We start from the raw sequence: 14,330 nt of genomic DNA on the forward strand, positions 1-14,330 counted from the left end.
AATTAAAAGAGACAGTATATGGGAAGTACCCAATTTAATGCCTTGTGACATAGTAAATGTCATATAATTGTTCGACATTATTAGTATTTACTCGTGTGCATGGTGTCATACAAATCTGACTTTTTATATGAGATAAAATTAGATTGAATTGTTAAGGGATGTTTTAAAATGTAAATATAGAAGTTTTCCTAAGACTAAAAAATGAAGTGTAAAATTTTTATTTTGTTTTTATTCTTTAGGTATTACATGAAACCTTCCCTAAACATACATTTCTGATGAATGGCCTAATTCAAGGAGTAAAGGTAAAATCAATGATACACATGTATATATGTATACATACACATGCACACACACTAATGTATGTATAATTCTGCCAATTAAGTTAGTTCATTGACCACTCCACTGAGTGTTGATTTTTATAATTGGAGTATATCTTGGGAAATTACTTAACACTTTTCAGACTAAGTGGGTTTTAAATATGATTTGACTTAAATATAGCAAACTGTGTATAATGGTAAACCACATCCCAACAGATTTCCCCTGCCTCTTATGTGTTGGCATTTTTCTTTTATTAAGGTATCATTGCTATACAATCTTATGCTCAGGTTTCACATGAGCATGTGTTGGCATTTTTATTCTAGAGATCTGATGCTTTTGTAAACCAACAAAAACATAGATGGAAATTTTAGAGCTATTTAAAAAATAATGCATAATTATAAAATTCTATCAGTGTGGTAAATAAAGTCTTGGTTATTCTACATATTCATTAGAGAACTTTATATTTAATGTACAACCAGATCCCTAACAGATGATTCTAGACAATGGGAAATTTTTAAGTTATATATGGATAAGAAATTAGTTGTTTTTCTAAAGTTCAGCGGTATACTTGTTTTGGAAATCATCTTGTTTGAAATTCTTCTGTAGTAGTAACATTTCTTTTTAACTCATTGATCGACATACTGTATACACTTTTTTCATCTACTTCTTTTTAGGGTTTGTTGTCATTCCTCAGTGCCCCACTTATTGGTGCTCTTTCTGATGTTTGGGGCCGGAAATCCTTCTTGCTGCTAACAGTATTTTTCACGTGTGCCCCAATTCCTTTAATGAAGATCAGCCCATGGTATGTGTGTAAGCAGATTACAGCAATGAAATATCACTTTCTGTTGTTTTCTGAATATGCCTTTATTTATTTCACTTTCTTGCCATCTTATCAATGTAGGTTTTAATTTTATTCTTCCAATACATTTATTATTTGACACAGATAAGGGGGACCTTAAAAATATAGGAGCTAAGTAATATAATAGTCCTTAAGTTTTAGAACAGATTCTACTGTAGGAAGTATGTAGACTACTGGCTCACCTGTTTTTGGCTTCCACAACCCAAAATAGCAGTAGCTTAAAATCAAGGAAACTTTCTTTTCTTTCCATATAAAAGAGGTCTGGAGTTGAGCAATTAGAGCTAGCTTGGCAGTTCCAGGGAATCAAACATTCTTCTATCTGTCCTGCCCATCCCCCACTATACCTCACTGTCCAAGATGGCTGCTTGAACTGCCGCTCATGCGCATTTCAGGCAGCAAGATAGGAGTGGCTAAGAAGAGCATACCGCCTTCCTTTAAGAAAACTATAAAAAATTCCCACCCAACGTTTGCATTCATCTGCTTGGTCAGATTTCAGGCACATGCTGTTCCTAGTTACAAGAGGCTGAATTTATGGCCCCCCTGATTAAAATCAGGATTCTTTCACTGAGGAGACAGGGAAGGAAAGCTCACAAATAGAATGATTTTTCCAAGGTAACAGAGCCCGGTTTAGTTGTAGATTTATTAATTCTATGACTAATTTTATAGTCTACTAAGTATGAATGTCAATTCTACATTGTAAGTGGGCTGTATTTCTATGTATTTCTAGACCAGGGGCAGGAGCTTTCCTCTCATAGGTTAGATAAAACTCTAAAGGCCAAACCCTTGATAAATGCTAATCATGCAAATGAAGTCTCACCAAATAAATCTATGGAATGAATAAAGAATTTGGTATGGAGAGCAGTGTGTTAGAAAAAAAATATAGTAAGCAATAAAACCCTGACAGAATGATTGGAAGTTCATGATTTCACATGATTTTAAAAACTAAACATTGGCATTCTTATTCCCAGCCAGAAACTTTGGAATCATGTATAGCAAAATGTAGTTTGCTTTTTAAAATAGCTTTTGCTCACTCTTTATAATATTTATCCATTCTCAGTTTTATTTATGAACAGTGCCATACAGGTTTCTTCTGTGTGATGACTGAGTTGTTTTGCCAACATTTGAAGAGCTAAAGATAACTTAATGAGAAAACATTTAGTTTCTGTATATAGGCATGAAATAAATACAGAATAACTAGCTCCTCAGTTTTATTTATTGAATTTTGTTTTTTGTAGTACTTTGGTGAGAAATAGTAATAATGGATGAATTATAATAGACTGCAGTTTGTTGCTTTCATAGTAGAAACAAGAACAAAGCCATTTAACAATTCCACAGTTGGTAAAAGATAGACCTGAGTGCATTATGTAATTTTAAGTATTCCTGTGTAGTAGCTGAGTTGCTGTTTAAGGGCCACTTCTAGCTCTGTGTTTCCATAATATCAGAATTAATCATAAACTGTCCTAGGAAGCTGTTGACTGAAATTAGCTATTCTTACTTGAATTCACTTACAGACATGAAGGAAGGTTAAGGTAATGGTATTTGTTCTAACCATTTCTTATCATTTGCCTTTCAATCCTAGGTGGTACTTTGCTGTTATCTCTGTTTCTGGGGTTTTTGCAGTGACTTTTTCTGTGGTATTTGCATATGTAGCAGATATAACCCAAGAACATGAAAGAAGTATGGCGTATGGACTGGTATGTTTATTGTGTACCTTTGTATCTGCTGAAAAACAGTTTGCTTTTTAATTATTTCATATTAAAGGAGTATAAGGCATTGCATTACAAGAATTATTTTTGCATAAAATGCATTTCATAATAAAATCATATATTAAATTAAACTTTATTAAAATAATTTTCAGTACAAAGCCATTTAAGTTTTGATACATTCATTCAGTATTAGTCATATATACCAGATTTAAAATTACAGTAGAATATTTTTACCTTATAGAAGTTCTTTTTACCCAAATACTAAAAATAAGTAATTATTTAATATGTCATGAGTTGAAAATTACTAATATTTAGTGGCTTACCTAAAATACAAAGGGTTAACATCTAGTTCAGGAATCAGCAAACCTTTCTGTGGCTTTGTGGGCCACACATAGTCCCTCTCATAGTCTTTTTTTATTGCCTTTATGTGTGTGTGTTTAACTCTTTAAAAATATAAGCAACATTTTTAGCTAGATTTGGTCCATAGGCAGTAGTTTGCCAGCCAACCTCTCAACATTGTTTTGGTAAACTAAATATTCAATGACAGTATGATTGTTGTCTATCAAATATAGGAATAAAATAATTAACAATGGCACAGTGGCATACAGATCATTAGAGGGCCAGAAATAGGACAGTGATGAGTTTCAGCAAATATGGGACAAGCATCTTTTGTAAATAAGGCTGAATCTTAGTTTTATAAGAAACTGTCTTGATTCAGAGAACACCATAACAAAGAATCATAGAATTAAGAGGTTTTGGGGGGAAATAACTATAGTGAGAAACTGACAAAATGAACTAATAATTTCAGTTGGAAATTTAGAACATTAAGTGATACGAAGTTCATGATAGGATTTTTTTAACAGTTTTATTGAGATATAATTTACATACCATAAAATTCATACATTTTATGTCTCAGTAAATTTTAGTAAATTTATATAGTTGTGTAATCATGACCACAATCCAGGTTACTTTTGTTTTTGCTGAAGTAATTAGTTTTGTTATAGCCAACTCTTTGAAATTAATAATTTTCTGCCTAGAAGCTTTATGTGTTAAAGGCATAGTCTAGCAAAACACTATTTAGATGTTATAGAAATAATGTGGATGCAGATAAAGGGTGGAGGTGATGTTTGTGGTCCTCTTTCTCTCTGGTGAGAAAGAAATGGCCATTGGGTGGGAAGAACAAAGGAGGAGGGAAATGATGTGAAATGCCACTCTGATTGGACCTTTGCTTATGATTTCTCTGAATACCTCACTGGCCTTTGCAGTGAGAACCACTGCCCCTTCTCCCCACTCAAGTGTCAGAGCTCTGCTGATACCAAGCCTCCCTCTGAGACCACAGCCTACTGTTAAGTTTGTCAGAGCTACCACAACAAAATATCACCACAGTCCAACTTTAGACATTTCCATTAGCCCAAAAGCCCATCTGCCATCCATCTCCATTTTATCCCTGACCTCAGACAACCACCAGTCTATTTTGTACCTCTGTAGCTTTGCTTTTAACAGAAATTTCATATGAATTAAGTTTATATGAATTATATTACATAATGAATACAATATGTAGTCTTTTGTGTCTCCACTTAGCCTAATCTTTTGAGGTTCATCCATGTTGATACATTCATTAGTAGTTTGTTCCTTTAGATTGCTGTGTAATATTCCATTGTATGGAATATGCTGCATTTTGTTTATCCATTCACCAGTGGATGGACATTTGGGTTGATAGCTAGATGTTTACAGTTATTAGAATTTTATGTACTTGTCAAGTAATTGACCTTTGGAAATAGAACTGCTTATTTGGGGCAGTTATTAATAAATAGCTAAACATAAGCACTCCTTTGAAGTTTAAATCCTTCTTACAAAAGTCAGAAATGGCACAGAAACAGAATAAAATACAGGTTAGGGAGTAGAAGCTCTTAATTTCAACATTAATTTCTGATTATCCTCTGAAGAGTGTAGTCTCTGTCAGGTATTATCTGCTGTCACATCTGCTAATTTGTAGGCCATTTTGTCCACTCGGCCAGATATATCTGGGATTATAAGTCTTTCTCCATTTGTATCCTCTTTAATCTGTATCTTTACCAGATGTGTGTGGACTTCCTCACAGTTTTAGAGAGAGATGGTTAGAGATGTGCTCAGTGCCAAGGATGTGTCATCTCATTCTTCTTAACCCTGCCACCCTAAAAAGGTTATCAAATTCAGTTTTGAACTAGGACTTAACACTACTCTGAAGTCTTTAAGCTTTTTTTCAACTAGCCTTGTGTATCAATGTCAAAATTCATTTTAGTTTTAATTTTAATACTGGGAAAAAAACAATGACATTGGGTTTCCTTAGAGCATTGCTGAGACTCCTTTCACCAAGCACGAAGGGTGTGTGCAAGTGCCCCAGGGACTGACCACAAGTCAGGGAGGGAGCATGTGAACAGTGCTCCATGCCCCAGCCCTTCCTCAGCTAATATGATTTGTTGTTTTTCTGAGACTAAAACTTTGGAGCAATTGTCTTACATATTTTTTAGTTAAGCATCTAATTTTTTACTATTTCTGCAAAAGAAGAGGGTATAAATACTGGCACAGGTAGGGGGAGGCAGGGGAGGGTGCAGCAGGAGGACAGAGCTGAGTCAGAACATTCTGTGGTGAAGTATAGGGGTCGGGGAGTTCTGACTAATCCCTTCCTGTTGACCTTGGTTTGTTGCAGGTGTCAGCAACATTTGCTGCTAGTTTGGTAACCAGCCCTGCGATAGGCGCTTACCTTGGGCGTGTGTATGGGGACAGCCTGGTAGTGGTTCTGGCCACAGCGATAGCTTTGCTAGATATTTGTTTCATCCTTGTTGCTGTGCCAGAATCGTTGCCTGAGAAGATGCGGCCGGCATCGTGGGGAGCTCCCATATCCTGGGAACAGGCTGACCCCTTCGCGGTAAGTTTATACTTTTTCCTTCTCTTTGGCAAAAAAGTGAATGTATGATTTAGTGCAGCATTAATATCTCATTGTGGATATTTCTTTGGGGAAAACATCTTGCTGGAATTTTAAAAATATTTTGAAATACTTTTCAGAATTGTTTGGGGAGGATGAAATAAACTAAAAAAAAAAAAAAAAAATCCAAAGACAACAAAGTGTCTATATGTACTCTGCCAGGAAATATCTCTACATATTCTTAACAGTAGTTTGGTCTTTTGACACAAAAACCTTACATCAGTCTTTTTCTTGTTCTAGTCCTTAAAAAAAGTGGGCCAAGATTCCATAGTGCTGCTAATCTGCATCACGGTGTTTCTTTCCTACCTACCAGAGGCAGGCCAATATTCCAGCTTTTTTTTATACCTCAGACAGGTAAGGTCCTATTCTACAAAGGTGAACTTGTCTTTCATACTTAGTGCCACAGTAACAAAAATATTTATCTTAAGGGAGCTATAATAGCAGACTTTTTTAAATGACTCGCATTTTATAAATAATGGCTCCCTAGAATTAACTTCCTTTTTAGGGTGGCCACTATTTCTTACACATTCCATTTAAGACATTTAGCATAGGCAAAAAGATAATTTTCCTGTCAATACACATGTGGTTTGAGTTTGTATGTGTTGCTTACAGAGGTGATGGGTGGTGTAATATTCACCTGCTCCAGACGGCAGTCTTTTTTTTGATTGAGAGCATCTATAAGTAAAGCACCTAGCCAAAATAAAAGCATTAGTTTTTTTCCCCCTTGACGTTGATCTTACTAGGCAGACATTGAGCCTTTATCAATACCTCTAAAAAGCACACAATGGTGCAATATTTATTTGTAAAATGGATTCTGAATATTTGATAGATGTCTCCAATGTATCCAATTTAGTACATCTAAATTTAAATTAAAGGATTTAAATTTACTTAGTTAATTATTGCTTTTGGTATGTTAACACTTGTTATAATTTGGCTCCCTGTCAAAGCCGGATTTTTCCTCTGAAGAATTATTTGGGTTTTATTGGGTTGCGTTTTCTTCTTGTGGTCTATTTAATTTCATATATAAGTAGTTGTATTAGTATGGTATTTATTGTACTTTTTAATTCATTAATGTTACTTTTTCTGGAAAACTTCTAGATAATGAAATTTTCACCAGAAAGTGTTGCAGCATTTATAGCAGTCCTTGGCATTCTTTCCATTATTGCACAGGTGAGTTTCTTTCCAGTTAGAGTGATGTTATAGAGGCTCAACCCTGGCTGATCATCTCCATGGGGCCTCAAGTGATTCTCAAGTGATGGTATCATGGTGAAGTCACCAATGTCAGGAATCTGAAGACTTACAGTTTTAGAAACTTCAGTTTTGTAACTAGCATTGATCTGATTCTTGAGACTGACAGATATTAATATATGATGTATAAACCAGAAAGACAGTTTATTGAATTATGCTAGAGTAATGAAGTCGAATTTTATATTAGTCCTGTCCCTCTATGGATTCATTCATTCAGCACATACTGAGTACCCACTGGAGGGAGATACGGCAGTGAACTGAACTAATAAATCCCTGCTCTTGTAGAGTTGGCATTCTTGTGGGTAAGAAAATAAATATGTCAGTGTAAACATAACAGGTATAATGAAAACTATAAAGAAGTAGGGTATGGGTGATGTAGGGTGTTATTTGATCTGGAAGGGTTGGGAGGGCCTGTGGGAAAAGGTGACATTTGAGCAGAGACCCAGAGAAATGATGAACAAGCCATGGGAATATCTGGAGGAAGAGAATTCTAAGCAGCGGGAAGAGGAATACAGTTCTAAGGAGGGACTGTAGCTGGCATGTTTAACGACCAGGGGCCTGTAGGCCTCTGGTCGAGTGAACAAGGGAAATGTATCAGGAAGCAAAGACCAAGATGTGGAGAGGGACCAGAGGCCTTGCAGGTTGTCATAAGACTTGACAGGAAGATAGGAAGCCTTTGGAAGGTTCTGAGCAGAGGAATGACATGAGAGTATGTGTCTTAGAAACCCAGTTGGTATCCAGTGGTTGTTTGATGAGTAAGATATTAATCAATACAGGAATTTGAATTTTCTTAGGAGGTATTTCATCCTGGCCTCCAAACTATGTCCGTTCCACAGTCAAGTACAGTTCTTCTCCAGTGACTAGAATTTTCTCACTCAGAGTCTTTCCTTTCTGTGTAGAAGCCTTACCCATTTCTTCCTACTTGGCTTTGCTTTTTCTAGACTGTGGATGATCTACTGTAACACTGTTTCCCACCTTATATCCAGTCTACTAGATTGCAGTTTTCTCTTATTCTATTCTTAAGAGAACAAAAGGTAGGGTCTATTTAATAGGACTCCCGGATGTTTCACCATCTCTTAGGTAGGATTCCTTCTGCAGATCTCATCATTTACAAATCTTTGGTAGGTCTGTTATACTTCCCCCATGGCCTCACATGTGAGAATACACATGGCATTGAGTATTAGGATTGCTATTTTCCATTTTATCCTGAAAAGCCTTGATCTGGAAAAACATTGCATTTAAATATTCATTCCTGGCTATCAAAAAAGTGCTCTTCAACTTTGGAGGAAAATATATTGTTGCCTGTGTATAAGAATAGCTTTTTAAAAACACCTTTCTGAAACTTAACACAAAGGAAAATGTACAAATAGAGTAAAGCTTAATGAATTATCAGTTAAACTGATCTTGAAATCTGGAATAAATCCAACTTGGTCATGATATCTTTTTCATATATTGCTCAGATTGGATTTGCTAATATTTTGTTTAAGATCTAGGTAACAAGAACAGGCTACCACTTACTATACATTACTAAACATTTACTACTATTACAGTTACTGTAATGACACTTAAGAGATTTATAGCTGTAAGATCTTAAGATACTTTACTGGCATGGAATCTGTAGGCATCTAATAAATTAGGACAGTAACATTGCAGACTACTTGAGTGATGAATTGAGTGATAGATGAAATTTAGAGGAAATTTTCCCTCTGCTTAGCAGATGGCATCTGTCACAAAGGATGTAACATGGGGCAGTCCCTAAGAGCTGAGAATCTCATAGGCAGACATGTGAATGTAGAAGGGGTGTGGTTGGAAAGAGCACGTACAGCAGGAGGAGGGGAAGATGGGTTGGGGAGGCACGTGGTACTGAGAGTCCAGGAAGCATGAGTCGTGACCCAGTCAGCATTGTTGGTCAGCAGACATTCTAGGCAGAAACATGGTCTGTAAGGAAAATGGTTTAGCTTTTGAGGCCTAAGTAAAAATAAGGTTGAGATGAAAAATCATATTTTAAAAAGTGAGGAAATTAGTTGGACATCAAAAATGGGTGAAGGGAATATGTAGTCTGCATATAAATATGGGTAATTACATTTTTATGTCACTATAGCAACTAAAATGTCAGGTGTATCAATAGCTCCAAAGGTAGAATTTTCTTGTGTTCTTGTTTATTGAGAATGATTTGTGCCCTTTGACCTCTCAAGCCCGTGAGAGACCCAGGCCTTTGGCCCTTGTCTAGCAGAGGAGCGGCTCGCGGCCCCCCACGGTGCTCGCTTGTTGCCTGCAATGCTGCCCTCCCTGCCTCTGCCCTTAGGGTCCTTTCTGAGTTCCCAGATTACCTTTGGCTTCTCTCTTATCACTGTACAGAGTACCGTGTACTAGAGACTTTACCTCTGTTTATTTCTGATTGTATTCGCCCCAGTAGAGCATGGGTTCTAGTAGAGCTCTGAGGAGATCACGAGTCGAGTCAGGATTATATCACATTCGTCCTGGCCACTGTAGCACCCTGCACTGTAAACCAGTAATGCTAAATTAGAGGTCATTAGTTTTTTTCCATAGTGTTTTCAAAACCTTGAAAAGTTAGCATTTAAAAATGGGGGAGTGTTACATGAAGATATAGGTTATGTAGTCTCCCCCAAAATCATGAGCTCTGGTAACATGGACAGAACCACTTTCCAGTGAGAGAGTTACTGCCCGCTCTGAGGCCTTTAGGCCCCACCACTTCCTTGGCACCAGTAGGTGTGTTCATAACATTTACTCTCAATAAATGTTGATGTGTGTGTGTTGAACTATACATCTCTTCCTCTGTGCTCTTATGTAGTTCTCTAGCTGCGGTGACTCCCAGATTAATACCTCCATGTACCTGAGCACCTGTTTGACACGTTAGCTGGGCATCTCAAACATGACATGAGAAAAACTTAAGTCTGGACTCCTCTACACGCACTGCTGTTCATCTTTCAGTACCACTCTCGTGGTTGGGGCCAGAAACCTTGGTGTCACTCTTGATTCCTTTCTTTCTCCTCACCCCACATCAAGTCCATCAGAAGGTATCTCCTGACACCCCTCTTTCTAAAATATATTTCAAATTAGAGCATTTCTCACAATTTACAGTACTAGGAGCCCAATCTAAGTCATGGCAGGAGCTTCCATCTGTTCTCTTGCTTCCATACTTGGCCCCCTACAGCTTATTCACTTTCCATTGCAACCAGAGTAAAATCTAGACTCTTGTTATGACCTCATTTTCCTCCTTTCTCCATAAGTTGATTACATTCCAGTCACACCTTTGTACTTGCTCTCACCCTGAGTGCCCTGTTCCCCTAGTCACATAACTACCTCCTTATTCAGCCATCTTCTCAAGTATTGCCTTAGAAAGGCCTTCTCTGCCCATCTTGGTTCAAGTAGCCCCTCTATCGTACCACCCTATTTTCTTCATAGCCAGTTCAACGTGGAATTATCTTAAGTAAGTACTTATGTCTGTCTTCCTTCCAGCAAAATCTTTGCTGACCAGTACTTTGACCTGTTCACTAACCCCTGGGTCAGTGCCGTCAGACCTAGAATAGCAGCTGGATAGAGTAGGAACTTGGCAAGTATCGGTTGACTGAGCAAAGCCGATGACAGTTAACTGTTGACTAGTTGTATATATCTTAATTAAATCATAAGTCATTTTACCTTTGGGATTTACTTCTCCTACTTTCTAAGTGAGTTACACTAAAGTTTTTTTGTCTGGTACACTATATATAGTGTAAGTAATTTCCATTATTATTGTTGAGAATATTTTGACACATTTTAAATCATGCATGCTTTTTATAAACACTTAAGAACTTATGCTAGTTGCTAGGAGTACAAAGATAAATGTCCCTGGCCCTCAGAGAGAAAATGTCCCCAGTTAGTGTCAGGTATACAAGAAGTTTTTCTTTGCTGCTTCCTATGGGTTACTTCCCTTTTGTGGCTGTCACTGTAAAATGTAACCAGCACAGTTCCATGCCCTGTGGAACTCAGTCTCATGCTCACCTGATCCAAGGGAAAATCTCAGAGAATGCTGTGAGTCTTAATTGTTCGGGAATTCCTAAGAGTCTTCATTTGCTTTCCACTGGCTTGTGTTTAAATCTGATTAAACTCTTAAGTAATTGTCCCAATTTAAAGAATTTTGAACTTAAATTGATAATTGTGAGTGTAGAGTATCATCCAGTCATTAGTGATTTCCTGAATTATTGTCACCACTCTGTGGACATACTAGCTCTCTTTAATGTATTTCGTACTTTAATTAGAATAGCAAAAAATAATTTCTAATGTCCCTGAGTCATTGCCAAGTTTGTGTTAGCTTTGAAAGAAAAGGAAGAGCAAGAAAACCCAGCAAGTCATAATATTGTTTATTGCATGCTTACTACATGCCAGGTACAGTGCTGAGCATTTTATGTATATTTACATATATTTCATCTAAGAGGACAAAGTTTTGAAGTACGTACTATTATCACCATTTGGTAAGAGACAAAACAGAGTGAAGTAGCTCAGTTAGAGCCAAGATTATGATCCAGGACGGTTTTCCAAAGGCTGTGTTCTTAGTTATTATATTTCACCCAAATCACACTTGTTAAACTGATTACTATTCATAAAAGCACCATGATTTCAGCAATAGGTTTATCTAGGTGAAGAATATGAGTAATCATACTATTTCGATTTTTCTTTAGTTGGGAGAATAGCATTTTGGATTAACTTGGACCTATAAAAACTTTTTTAAAGCTGTTACTTAACAGGAATCTATAAATTGTTAGAACCTTTTGACTTCACTGTTTCCAACTTCTGTTTTAAGTAGTCTCCCATAAAAATTTACTGAATAGAAAGCTAACCTATTTTCAGTTTTCTGACTTTTTCCCAGAATCTGGATCTGTGTTAATAGAGACCTTTCTTTGATCTGCTTATATGACCTGGAGTAATGGTCTCAGGAGGGTAACTGTTGCTGAAAAGGCAAAATGTAGAGAAGTGGCAATAGTCCTAGAAGTCACCAAATATTTTTTCTTGTTAATTTTAAAAAGTTTATTTTATTCTGGTGAACCATTTTGATTTTTCTTATTTTCCAGACCATAGTCTTGAGTTTACTTATGAGGTCAATTGGAAATAAGAACACCATTTTATTAGGTCTGGGATTTCAAATATTACAGCTGGCCTGGTATGGCTTCGGTTCAGAACCTTGGTAGGTATAGATATTTTTATTTTCTTAATTTTGGTGTTTTTCACCTTTGTTGGGGTATAACTGACAGGGTTTTTTTTCTTTGCTTCTCAACTAAGGCTTAGACTTTAATCTGTCTCTTAACACTTGTTTTCCTATCAAGGTATATATAATACAAATTTCTTGTGCAGTTTGTATATTCTAGAATGGCTTGATGAAAGGTGACATTTTATATCTAAATGACAGGTTGGATTTTTAAAATGAGATTGTTTAATTTTTGATCTCTAATAAGCATTTAATCTAGATCAGTCTGTCACTAGAAAAAAGCATGTAATCCCAAAGCAACAGGGCCCTGAAAGTTAGCTTTAGTTAACTTTTTTGCTTTTCTGGTTAGAAAAATAATTTGACTAATACCAGTGATCATTAATAACGGCAAACAAGAAATAATTGAGAAAAGTCCAATTGTTTTTGTCCCACCTTCATGCTGAGAAAAGTCTCCACTTTTTCTTGAAAAGCCAGTCTGGTTTCCTGCAGGGGGGTTATGGTAACGGGGATGATGATGTCAGGCTACCCACCTCACACCTTGCGCTAAGGTATTACAAAACCAGACTCCACAGTTTGCACTGATGTTTCATTCAACTGCAAACATCACTCTTTGGACTTGAGCACCAAGAGTATGTTCTGCTGGATTTTTTTTTTTCCAGTCTAACTTTTACAAAGAGGTGCTCACCATTTAAATTATCTAAAACATGTTTTTTAAACATCAAGCCAGGAGCATCTTCTGAGTTAGATCAGGTCAGTGATATCTTCACACTGAATCACAAGTATGTGGGAACCTTGCCAGAGAGTTACTGGCTTTACATGTTGGGAAACATTTAATGATGTTTTCTTTTATGTGTTTTATACATTATTCTCAACATACCCCCACTCCCACTGAAATAACCCCCAACATTCTAAACAGGAATGTGGTATCCCAGTTCTACATTAAAACACACCATTCTTGAGAATTAGTGGTTGAATTTCTGCTTTCAAGAATAAACAGGGACAGACTAAGTGTCTTGCCCAGAGGCACATGGGAAGGCAAAGAGCAAGAACGGTTCTCCCTTTTCCCTGTACTTGTCATTTTGCAGTAAGAGTTATTTTAGTATATATTTCAACTTTGACCATATGGTGGAGAGTGACTTTAACCGGCTTTGTTGTGCTGGCATTGGTTACAGGATGATGTGGGCTGCAGGGGCGGTGGCAGCCATGTCCAGCATTACCTTCCCAGCTGTCAGTGCACTTGTTTCACGAACTGCTGATGCTGATCAACAAGGTGAGTTGAGAGGAATTGGTAACTGGATGGATACATATATATATCCTGGCCTCTCACTTTCAGTATGTGGTCTTGTCTGTTATTCTGCTAGAAAATTTGATGATGAAGATTGGCCACTTCATATTCACTATTTATTTCACTATGATGTGCTAGACCCCTTGGGATACACTCACATCCCTCTTACTAAAATCTGATGGCTCCAGTTATCTAAAGATATGAAAAACATACTTTTGTCTTGGACTTTTGTGGCCAGAACATTTAAATGTTTGACATGCTAACAGAGTAACTTTTTGAAAGGGATATGTTTTACATAGTCTAAGGGAAAAAGGAATGTTATAAGAGTGGCAGCGGTCACTTGGTTGATAAATAGGGAGAGAAAGGCCTTTGGCCAAAGCAAGTAAGACCAAAGCAAATTGCACTTTAAATTTGAGAGAAGATCAGATCCCAGAGATAAAAATTTTACCATTTGCCTACATTTGACTTAGGAAGCTACTTGGAAACAGACTTTTTTAAAAACAGTTATGCTTCTGGATTCATGCCTAATTGTTAACCAGGGAATGTTTTAAAGGGAAATACAGTGCTTTTGCCACTTGTTTCTGCATGAGACCTATGTACAGATATACATGAGCTCACATCTGCATCTGGTACCTTATTACTACACTTTGTAGAGGTGATGGCTTCTAAGTAATTTTTAATGGCATCACAGAAGATTGCTAGTGTCTGATAGAAACTTTTGGTCTTTAAGTGATTTCACATTTGTT

General features: G+C 36.8%; 1 protein-coding gene across 1 annotated transcript in view; it reads left to right on the forward strand.

Moving 5' to 3' along the window:
• MFSD14A (major facilitator superfamily domain containing 14A) overlaps positions 1–14,330 on the forward strand; it is a 35,634-nt gene that overhangs the window by 18,673 nt on the left and 2,631 nt on the right. The window contains exons 3-10 of the mRNA XM_036883886.2: positions 240–302; positions 993–1,120; positions 2,757–2,871; positions 5,573–5,791; positions 6,089–6,202; positions 6,947–7,018; positions 12,166–12,278; positions 13,472–13,569. Coding sequence (XP_036739781.1) covers positions 240–302; positions 993–1,120; positions 2,757–2,871; positions 5,573–5,791; positions 6,089–6,202; positions 6,947–7,018; positions 12,166–12,278; positions 13,472–13,569 — 922 coding nt within the window. The remainder of the gene's footprint in view (positions 1–239; positions 303–992; positions 1,121–2,756; positions 2,872–5,572; positions 5,792–6,088; positions 6,203–6,946; positions 7,019–12,165; positions 12,279–13,471; positions 13,570–14,330) is intronic.

This window comes from Manis pentadactyla, chromosome 4, assembly GCF_030020395.1.
Source record: "Manis pentadactyla isolate mManPen7 chromosome 4, mManPen7.hap1, whole genome shotgun sequence".
Lineage (NCBI taxonomy): Eukaryota > Metazoa > Chordata > Mammalia > Pholidota > Manidae > Manis > Manis pentadactyla.